At 36.9% G+C, this 12,089-nt stretch overlaps 1 protein-coding gene across 1 annotated transcript in view; it reads left to right on the top strand.

The window, feature by feature from the left end:
- Nucleotides 1-12,089, top strand: part of LOC145693206 (transmembrane protein 164) — a 117,092-nt gene that overhangs the window by 72,671 nt on the left and 32,332 nt on the right. Inside the window, exon 3 of the mRNA XM_081768990.1 lies at nucleotides 10,374-10,490. Within this exon, the coding sequence (XP_081625116.1) occupies nucleotides 10,374-10,490 (117 nt within the window). The remainder of the gene's footprint in view (nucleotides 1-10,373; nucleotides 10,491-12,089) is intronic.

Below are 12,089 nucleotides of genomic sequence, written 5' to 3'. Positions count from 1 at the left end.
GCGACTATCCGGTTCATATAGTTCGTAGAAACATTTCCACCGTCTCAAGTTATTCCACTTTTGGGAAGTGGCTGCTAATAGTAAGCAAGCACTTCTTATTTTGCTGCTCAAAAAGAAGAAACGTAGAGGGGAAAAAAAGAATGTCTGTGCATCCTATACTATCAACGAGATTGCAGACTTGCCTGTATCATACTTTTCATTATATAGCCGTGTTGTTTGGCTTCTGTTCGGTGCCTTTATAAGGGCATCCACCCCCTCTTGAGAGTATCATATCTCGCTGTCTTTCTGGCATTTGCACACAACTCTCAACCATGACCCCAATCGACACGACCATCTCTAGTCCCAGCAAACAGACAGAAGGAACCAAAAACGATAATATACCTAAATCAAAACAAAATTCAACGACAAAATGAAACATAACTTAAAATATATATTACTTGGACAAAGTACCAATTATTGCTAATATGTCCTTTGTCCTCTGTCTGAATCTTGGAGACACACTTACGGTTTCTACTGATAGTAGATCGATCAGTGGCTGATGACTATTCGAAATCTAAATATTAAAGTTGAATTAGTTATTTTTGGACAGACCCTTAAAGGTTGGCTGCTCCTGATAGAGAAAGTCGCAATCATCAATTATGGAGGCTGCTCTATTTTTATTTTAACTAGCTTAGGCCAGATTATTCCGACTTCCGGATTTATTTTTTTATTTATTTATTTATTTATTTATTTATTTTTTATTTTATTTTATTTTATTTTATTTTATTTTTTTTTTTTAGATATTTAGAACTGAATCCTTTTAATTGAGTGAGTTCCCTGGATTCCGAAGATGCTGAGATGAAGGGGAATATTTTAGGTTCCCCGGATGACAGTTGGCCTGAACCAGTTTGAATGAGATTCGTGAGGATTCGCAGGACGGATCTCTTTCTGCCAAGAGATTTGCTTTAGAAAAGGATTTTGCATGAAAGGAATCCTGTCATTAGGACTATATATGCATATGCATATTATTTCCATACATTTTTTTTTTTTCTTTTTAGGTATTGCAGCTCCAAAGTCAACATAAACTTTGTAATTAATTTCTCAATTTATATTCTTTTGTTAGACGCAGGTAATACTCTTCCACTTACCAATATTTTTGTTATATATTTTTATTACTTAGAGTTCAACTTCATTTCAACACCTATGCTACTAGGCTACATGGGACGTAGCTCTACAAACCACAGTACCTGCCACCGGAAATCGAACCCGACTCCTGTAAGGGCAGCAAAGTTCTAAGCACTTAGCCACAAATAATCCCATCAATATATGTTTGCTTTTGTCAACAACATATTTCCGTCCTTTACTCCTTTCCTTAATGATTTAATAATAACAATAATAATAATAATACATAATTCTGGTAAAGACAATAAAGAGGAGCGCGCCAATATTTTTTTCAAATTAGTATGGAAGCCAAAAATGGTAGACGTATATCACGTTTGGTTTTAGTACAGAGATTAGAGTCGAGATGGAATATTATTCTTGGGACAGAATTGATTATAGAAAACCACTTCTCCCTACTTATTAGCTTTTTTACCTTATAGTAATCAACGTTTAAACCGGAAGTAGTTGATTTATGCCATTTCTGGTTTGAATAGAGGGTTAAGAGAGGAGATAGTGAACATTTTTGGAATGCTAAATTGATTACAAAAACACTTTTCGCTATATATTACGGTTTCTGTTCTATGGCGATCAACACTGAAACCGGAAATGGTTAATTTCTGCCACTACCGATTTGAATAAAGTGTTAAGAGAGAAGATGCGAACTATTCTTAGAAGGCTAAGTCGATTCCAAGTAAATCGAACTTGCTCTCTTATCGATTTTTCTCTATATAGATTAATATTAAAACCGGAATTCGACTGGATTTCTGCCACTTCCGGTTTTAATGCAGTATTAAGAATGGACATTTCAGTTATTGTTGGAACGCTTAATCGATTTGAGAAAACCCCTTCTCGCTATCTATTACAGCTTTCGCTAACGTTAAAACCGAAAGTGGTTGATTTTTACCACGTCCGATTGATTAAGCGTCTCCATTAACGAACTCGGACGAGATACCATAATCGCTCCACATATCTTGCAAAAACAATATAAAAATTTGGCATTTGTCCAAGATTTATCATGGGAGTAACGGACGTACGTACTAAGAATACAATATTATAAGTCCTGTTACGTAATAATAATAATTATAAGCGAATATCCGGAAATGATTCATTTGGCATAAGGGGTAACTGCAAATCTGATGATTAATATAAATGACTAAACAAAACATTATAGACGACTAGGCAGGGTTGGATTTACCACTAGGTCCTAGTCTAGGGCGCAACGTTTTGAGGGGAGCACTTCGAATGAAAATTTAATTAGCAAGACGAAGAAAAGTGCAAAAGTATAACAACAACAATAATAATAATAATAATAATAATAATAACAGAAGTCAAATTAAACAGTCTCCAAATAATAATTGATTTAGCAAGTCTATTGGCTTTAATCATTGGTCGTCGAAGCTAAATAGAATGTTAACGTTGTACTTGCAGTAGACAGTAGCGAAGAGGCGGGTAATTATGGTATACTTCACTTCCCTCGCAACCCTCCTGTCCATGTGCTCCTCAACACCTTGTTACAATATAAATCTAGATAAATTTCAACAATCTGATTATTTTATTCCTTTTAATGAAATTCTTAGGGTTGGAATATTCAAACTATTACGGACGAAAATTCAAAACGAATTTCTTTCATTATTGCGCCAACGCGTATTGTAAAACTCAAACACATCATTCTCTGTAACTATTTGTATTTCAAACAACAAAAAAGTCATGAATTTGTAGTAATTAGTCTTTCTTCACAGCATTTGTAAAATGAAAATTCATTAAAATTTATACTAAAACGAAATAAAGGTAGACCCCTATGCATAAAATAAGTTTTTCATTATTATTTTCTATTGTGTTAAAAATTTCCCCAATCGGGGAGGGGTAGAAAACCCGCGATTAGGGCAGGTACAGAAAGATCCAGTGTGCATGTTTCGTCTTATCAGTACTTTTATTTTATTTTATTTTTTTTAGCATATACATACATTGGCATCAAGATACACTGGCAACATTGTGCGGTGACAGTCACTGCAGTGTCCCCGTACGAAGGCTACAATGCTTTGCCTCGAGTGACTGGCACTGAGAGTTGCGCGAGAGGGGTCGGTGACGGCAACTCAATGTTGCCACAGTCCTAGCTCTAAAGTGGGCTGAAAAATAGTACCAAATTGAAACAAAAAGGGCCGAATTTTATACCATGGTAATACATGTCTCTATAACATGAAACTGAAAGAGTTATTCTAGAACAACCCTCCGCCTCTTCCAAGAGTACAAATCAACGTGTCGATATAGATCTACGAAATGCAGAAATGTTCGGGTATCTTTATATTCGTCAATATGGCGTCACTAGTAAACAACTTAGCCTGCTAAGCCAACAATTATGTCAATGTATTTTTCGTGCTATCATCTTTTGGTGTAGAATCATTGCAATGACATAAATTATAGACTTACTTGAGCACACGCTGATCTTTTTCAGAATATTCAACACTTGATTCAACGTGTTTGTGTGATTCTTCTTCTTCTTCTTCTTCTTTTTTTTTGGAAGGATTTGAAGATAATGGGGCCTATGCAGAGTCATCCTGACTTGTGATTAGTGTCATACTAAAGAGTTCGACTAACATACGCTTCCTGCAGTAGTCGGGCCTTTAATATGGCGCTAATCATACCTCATAACGACTCTGCATAAGGCGGAATATTTCCAACACTGTTTCCATCTCGTCTCGTCGCCTAAGGCCTACCGCTCACTGGCAACATTTTGTCGGGCAACTATCTTGTTGCTCTGGCTAAATGCATTGAGTCTTATGGGAGTCCGCTCACTGAAGCGACAGCGACAGAAAAGTTGCCGAGGTGTCGCCAAGCAGGGCGACAACAGGGCAACAGCTCGGCGACGGAACAGTTGCGCAACATTTAAAAATGCATTGAGTCTTATGGGAGTCCGCTCACTGAGGCGACGGCGACAGAAAAGTTGCCGAGGTACCTCCAAATAGAAAGGTAAAAAATAAATGTTTTCTACAAGTTTTTTTTTTTTTTTTTCACGTAACAGTTCGTTCCGTGTTTAGCGCGTAAAAAGAAGTGTTCGCAATGGAAACTAATACATTCTTTGATTAGTGACTAGCATGTCTTTAGTGATAAAGACTATGAAAAATTAATTGAGGATATAGAGAAACGCTCAGCGTTAAAGAAGAAATATATATAAAGAAGAAATTGTGGAAGGAAGTGTGTTTCGCTGTTATAAGAAACTAGAATGAGCTTTCCAGCCAAGAAAAAACAACACAGGTAGGTACACTTTTCGATAATGACATATCGCTGTCATACTACACACTACTACTTTCATTAATTTCCCACAACTAGAAAAAAATACAGATAAAATTATCATTTTCAAGTTTCTTTCCATTTCAAATATAAAAAATAAAAAAAAACTGTACTGTATAAAAATGGCCGATTTTAAAAAGTGAAGAATACGCGAGAAGAACGAAGAAAGCCAATTTTTATTTTATGGCTATACGTAGAACATTGAGAGTACAGTTACTGTACAGTGTTGTCGGATTGCCGCTTTTGTTAGTTTCGTTCTGTTAGTTATTTCCAGTCGTTTTATATTTTCGTTATTCTTGTTATCTTTTGATTCAAATAATTGTTCCCGTTCGTATTAGCTTACACAATGCTGTTATTTTTGTCACTCACTGACATTCAGGGACGTCATTTAGGGGGGGGGGGCAGGAGGTGCAATTGCTCCCCAAGAGTTTGACGAATACATATACTTTAATCAATTGTGTACTAATATACTAGTACAAAACGTGAAAGTCTTATGTCGGTGGTGCTCTTGCCCCCCTCAAGGGAAGTCTGAAATAACGCCCCTGTTGACGCTACCTTCGAAAGTTTATTTAAATTTATTTATTTAACCATTGGAATGGGCGGTAGTTTTTTTTTTTTTTTTTTTTTTTTAATGTCCGAAACCAGCGATTATGTGAACTGTTCCGGTTGTCGATTATGTAAATTGTGATATCAAATGCTCGGCAACTTTTCTGTTGCCGTCGCCAGTGAGCGAGGGTATGGCAACAAAACTGTTTTGTCTCCGTGAAGTTGCTGACTGCAGGCGACAGCGACGAGATAGTTGCGCAACTGTTTTGTCGCCAGTGAGCGGTAGGCCTAAGAGCGCGCAGCACCAATTATGCTGAAGTGGTAACAAATAGAATTACTATTGCTACGCTGTTTAATGCGTCTTTGTATGAAAGTTGACACGAAGAAAAGGAGGTTAACGTATCGCTGCAAACAGAAGATACAGGTAAAAATAACTTTTTTGAATTTTTGATGTAATATTTTAGTACTCTTAGTTAAGAAATTATTCTGATATAGCAGCTAACTACAGTACCTTTGTTGCATGGTAGAAAACATGAATGCAGATAGGATTTTTTTACCATGGTTTTGCGTTGGAGGTTTCGCATGTGCAGCCACCTGGATGCATTTCACTCGAATTGACTGCTGTTTCCCAAAGAGTGTGCGTTAGAGATTTACTAAAGAACGCGCGTTAGTGATTTACTAAAGAGCGCGCGCGTACTCTTTGAGACAATGTCTTTGAGTGTGTGTGTGGTTAGCGCCAATCATAATGGTTATTCCTTCCAAGTTGGTCTAAGAAGACGGAGTGTAATGGAATGTTTCAATGTACTGTATAATTATTTGCAATTGTTTGTCTTCGATTCACGCACCAACTGTAAATCTTCTATAAGAAGTATTTTCAATTTACAGAATTTCTTAAATTACAATAATGATGATGATTATGTGTTCTGCCCGAAGGCAAATCTTTGACCCGAAAGTCCACGGGCAAGCTGAATTCATGGTAGTTTGCCGATGACATACAGTGTAGCGTGGGAACCGAACCATTTGTGTCCCCACCGAGAATCGAACCCAGGATGTCTTTATATCAAGGCGACGAGCTTAACATTCGTCCACCCTAGATACTAAATTTGGAAAATGATTTTTTTTTTTTTTTTATGTTATTGTAGGCTATTCTCTATTACATGACCGTAGACTTGGATCCGTTCCTTAAGCAACCATCCAGAGTTGGTAACTAACTTTTGTCGTCTGTTAGCTATAGAAATTAGCCAAAACACATTTTCGTGTTTCATTAGTATTTTACGTTATCTTCTTATTGTTCAGCAGGGCCCGTGCTGTGAGTGTAAAACAGAACGCAAGTTAATGTTTACAAAAGAATTGCTTGAGGAGGCACGAAGAATTGAGGCCGGTGGGAGTAAAAGAAAGATTGCAGCCACCATGAGCACCAAAGAATCAACTTTAAGGAAAAGACTGAAAGCTGGAAGTTTGAATATTATATCTTGATGTTCGAGAACTTAAAAAAATGTAATCTGTTGTATCGTATAATGTAAATTTATGTTTCCTGCAAAATTAAGGACCAGGTTTTCGTTTTATTATTTTTAAATTGTGCTTCACTTCGACAAGCATAATTAAGAGCAACACAACCTCAGAATTATGTCTAGGTAGTAGTGGAAACTTATTGTTTATATTTCACGTATTTTCGTCAACCTCCTTGTTCCATGTAGAGGGTTTCTCCACACAAAGTTTCAAAAGCGAAAGAAAGCAAACTAAATTATGTTTTTAATTTCTCTACCCCTTGCCCAATTTTTCTCTATTTTGAACCTATGTCTTCATAAGGAATGAGACAGACGATTACGCAAAACATGTACAGTATGAACTGTGACATGATGCACGTACCAAACATCGATCTGAAACTTTTAATAGTTCTCCATTTCACAAGGTTTTTCGGAGTAAACGTGTGAAAATAAATGTTACCTCAAATAGAAAACTCTTTGATCATTAAAATGGACCACTCACTTCAACAGACTAAACTGCAGCTGAGATCAACCAAATTTCATACCCGATGTCTCATAAATTGTATGAAGAATTAATTGACGAAGACTGGATTCAGTGCATTAATTTTGAATGATTGTGCCATGAGCATTGTTCGTCTTATGAAGCTGGTTTGGATTTGAAGTGTGATAGGTGTGAGTGCGCCCTCTTAGGGACCGCAAAACGCACTCTTTGGGACAGTAGTTATTAAGAGTACGCCTTTTTTTTTTTAACTTTTTAACGTATATCAACATTTCTATATCTAGTAGCAAAGTTTTCCATTTTTTAAAGTAGCCTGTAACTTCAATTAAAATTATGTATAATTTATATAATTTTTGCTTCATTATTTTTGGAGCCTTTTCAAGGTGAATATTAAGTGCGTACTCTTTGGTAACCTTCCTCTACATAAATTAGGTTATTTTTCAACATAGACTCCATATCAGTTAAGGCACTTGCATCGTGGGATGAGTTTAAAGATTTCTTCCAGGAATCCTCCCCTTGCGTGTTCAGCCACGTTGTCACGAAGTGTTTCTCCTTCTCGTTTGAAGCGAAGCATCGGTCTCCTAAGTGCTCCTTCAAGTGCGGAACAGTGAAAGTCGCTCGGAGCGAGGTCCAGGCTGTAAGGAGGGTGGTCGATAACATTCCAGCAAAACTGCTGCGCCGTCGTCGGTGACGTTTTTTCTTCCAGCCGCAAACTTTCGACAGCATGCTGACAAGACATTACAGTCTCTCTGTAAACCTCTGCAAGCTGCCGGTGAATTTCAGTCGCGGTTATATGTTTCGCCCACAGAAATCGAATAACTGAGCCGACTTCTTCGCGAGATCAGTTTTCCAAACGAGTCGCCATTTATATTTACCTACAACTACAACTAGCGCCGTAGGTGGCGAGTGGCTAAAACTCCACAGGTGCGAACTTCATGTATTAAAATTACCGCACACTCCTCATTCTTCTATAACAGACGAAAGTCCAGAATTTTCGCCCTTGTAATTTTAGTTCCTAATCCTCCCTCGTAATTTTCCTAGTCTAGGTCGAAAGTGATTGCCTCATTGCTATCTTAACTGCCCGGCGCTGTGAAAATTGTTGCAGACTTCAACTTGACACCAATTTAAAAATGTGAGATGTATTACTGTTAACAGGTAGAGCCACTGTATTCCAGGGAATTGTATATTGCACCTAGTCTAGAGAAGAGTTTTGATAAACACGTCGGTAGCTGCTACACATAAGTAAGTGCAAGCATGAGTGTGTTATGTACAGATTCAATGGGTATAGTCCAGTGCAAAAATGATAGGTACAGATAATTCAAAATATCCCAAGTATCACACAGACCGATAAACGCGTGTGGTCAGTAACAGAACACACCACCTCCGGAAAAAACGCCGATACTGCTCGCAGAAGGGCGCGTTTTAGAAGGAAATATCAGAATGTTGCCTTGAGCAGACCTTGGCGTCCAATTTTGACCACAGATCGTAGTCCAGGAGATTGGACTGTCAGCCGACTTTCATCCGCGGTAATAAAATCGGGAACATGGAGCCGCGTCTAGAACGACTTTGCTTTAAGGGCCAGAGCTAAATGCTGTTGGAAGAACCTGTGGCTATTGGCAAAGAGAGATAACTTGTAGGTTTAACTACATGTGTCAGAATATCAGACTGATAGTTCATAGCACGCGTTATCACTCCAGTTTCGGAGATGTGAAGCTTTGACTCCACGATAAGACTCTCAACCAGACTATCACCGCGGTGAGATGTTGTGGTCATTGAACTCTGGGAGCGATCGCAGTAGCTTGCTTGGATGATGTTTCATACACCCGATTAAGAACCTCTCAATGGTGAAAACCTTTTCGTCCGTCGCCGTAATTGCGAAGTTATAAAATATTCTTTGTATCGTTTGTGAATCCGAACCTCTAATCCTCACACAGTATGCGGGATTTTGTGGCAGTCGAGTGCATAAATTTCTGATGGTCTTTTGGAGTTAGTACGTGCGTAATCCGTGATCCGTGTGGATGATTCATGACAGTGGAGACCTGCGGTATCTCTCTATTGTCCGATAGATGAATAGATTATAATTCTGAGAGGCTGCAAGAGGCTGAATATCTCCCTTACGTTCTTACTTCCTTCTGTAGACCCACAATGGGTGTCTCGTTTGAACCATTTCCTTCTGGAACGATCAAATAGAAGTGGGTAAAATATTGCAATCATATTCAAACCATCATATTCTTTGCTACTTCCACTTATGATGTCGCGTTTTGGCTGCTTCTATCTGGCTGCTGACGTGAACTTTGTATCAGTACTTTCATCCAGACTGGATATATTAGTTCGGACTAAGGCAGATATAATTTTATGAAGTCAGAGTGTTTTTATGTTAGAGAAATATTAATTGACATGCATGATAGACTGATCTATGTAATGCTGTCATAATTACTCATTTCTTGTATATGTAGTATTCCTAATCAGAATTCTCGATCTCTCAGTGCATTTCAAGCCCCATAATTTCTAGTTTTCCAAATTTTTGAATATGAGAAATAAACTATCCTCCTTGCTTCTGATCTGTTCAGTTAGTGGCCCAGAATAGCTGCGTTGGCTAAGTGGGCTAGAATCTACATTCGAGCAGATCATGTCGATACCTCAGATTTCAGCGTTCCTCATATGGCCTAGTCCTTGCGATGAGATCAGGCGAGCTTGATGCTCAATTCACATGTCCTGTTTTTTTCAATCAATGTTAACATCTAAGGAATAAGAAAACAGTACCGCCATTGATTCTAGACTTTACAGCGATTCAATAGATTTTCAGTTCTCTTTAGGTAAATTGTCCTTTGCTCATCAAATATTTTGACGAATAGGGACTCCCTTTGGTGTTGTACAGTCCGCAGCAAAAAACCTACAACATGAGAATGTAAGTTTATTGTGAAACTACGCCTAATAGCGCAGGGAATCATCATAACATGTAAGTGGCAGGAATCACGCCAGAAGAAACCTCGGCGTCCTCCCCTGCACACTTATTTTGGAGCAAAATACTTTGTTTCACAATAAAAACTTACATGTTCATGTTGCAGATTTTGTGCTGCGGACTGTACCATTGTTACTACACCTATTTGTTGATTTGCTTCCAAGTTATATTTTACAAACTTCCCCTATTGTTCTACTCCTCCAACTTCTGAACAAAGTGCTTTTCGATCCATGTGCATTATTATTATTATTATTATTATTATTATTATTATTATTATTATTATTATTATTATTATTATTATTATTATTATTATTATTATTATTATTATTTGTTAAATCCCTTATTTGTCATTTGCAAGTTTTATTTATAATGGTACTAGATATATTTTAGCTGTTTCTAACGTTTTAGTATATGTGTGAATATTACTAATTAAACCATTCTTCTATTTCAGATATTTTTGTTAGCTGCTCCTCCTAGTAAAATCGTCACCATAATTTTTAGGATACATTTAAACTACTTAAATGGTCCAGTGTTAGCATTCCTGTTTCCTGTGACACAATCTAGAATTGTGAGTACCAGAAAAATGTTAAGAACTTCTCTTTTATTTAAACTTTTCATTTTTTACACGAAAAGTATATATATGCAAATTTAATTGCCAGTATTTTTTTAATGCGCTGTAGCACTTTTGTATAAATTTCCCTTCTTCTAGTTGGGGAGTCCAAAATGTCCAGATGAGTATAGAGTAATTTATTTCGTTTCGCAAATGAAAACAGGTAATCTTAGATTTCTGCATATCTTTTCTTTCGAAGTCGTTCTTTTCATGACAGAAACAACGTAATATTTTGTCGATTTTATTTACAGTTACATAATTTTGTTGATTTTTTATAGTCAGTATGCTACAAAATTGGTTGTATACAATCTTCTGATAATAGTTTTGAATTATTAAGTGGGTAGAATGGTATGAGTATAATATAATGACTTTATGTTATTTACAGAAAACTATCCACAGTTTTGTCCTTGACGAAGTTACAGACGAAGGATATTATACAGGGTCCGGCAGAGGAGTTGGATGGCTTTTTAAATAAGAATAACTCACTAAATTTTCACAACTAAATAAATGTATTTGGACAGAAATACAGTTTATTCTATGCCATTTTTGTTTACCATGACAGTTCTTCAAATGACTCCATCTCCTTCTGCGGGCAGTCGCAGTTTAAGGAATTGTTCGTCAGCTTAGTCAGTAACAACGGAGCCGCGTGCTGTACAACATCGAGTGTTTGTTATCAGCACATTCTTCAAGACTGTGTCTTCGAATATCCATGGGAGCAGATGAGAGTCATTCGAAGGACATAGTTTTTAAGACATATAGTTCTGTCATACTAAATAAAAGTGACATACAATAATTTGTATTTTGTCCTTATACATTTCTTTAACTGTAGAAAATTATTGGAGTTATTCTCATTTCAAAACTGTCCAACTCCTTTGCTGGACTTTGTATATGGATACATCCAGTCTGTAATCTGCATTAAAGCACTTCATTAATAATGCAGTAAGACCTAGGCAGATAAGTTGCTATACCCGTCCTCTTACCTCTCCATCTTCTTACAATTTCCTCCCAAACACTAAAATTAAACATAAGGAAATAATACGACAGGTGTTGGGGGAATCTTGTCTCTAAATATGTCTAGTAGTATGTAAAAAAATAAAAATAATAATAAAATAGCTGCCATTCAAAATGTAAAATAAAACAGAAACTAAAAATAATGACAAAACCAGTTGGAACTGAAATATTCAGGTGATGTGAGCCATAAATTAAAAATTGAATTAACCGTGGAGTATAACCTTTTGCTTCAGTTTCATAATCTACTTCAATTTTTGTATATTTATATAGAAAGTGTCTTGTGTCCGAACAGCTCAATCAGTTACCCCGCGCAACTCTGTAGACAGAGTCCTCCACTATTAACATTCTCCTTTCTAGCACATTCCTTTAAATAAAACTAAAGTGTGATGCACAAAAATGTCAAGACTTATACGGGGAGCAGACCTCATTCCAGTTCATGGTACTCTCAAGCCTTTATAATATCAGAGAATCTCATTCAAATTCTTGCTACAGTGAACACCCAAAGAATAACTACCCATATCCCTCTCTCGAGCAATACGCAAGGTA

The sequence above is a fragment of the Thermobia domestica genome, chromosome 8 (assembly GCF_964235325.1).
Source record: "Thermobia domestica chromosome 8, izTheDome1.hap1.1, whole genome shotgun sequence".
Classification (NCBI taxonomy): domain Eukaryota; kingdom Metazoa; phylum Arthropoda; class Insecta; order Zygentoma; family Lepismatidae; genus Thermobia; species Thermobia domestica.
The sequence above is the reverse complement of the archived record's forward strand: the minus strand, read 5'-3'. Positions and strand labels throughout refer to the sequence as shown.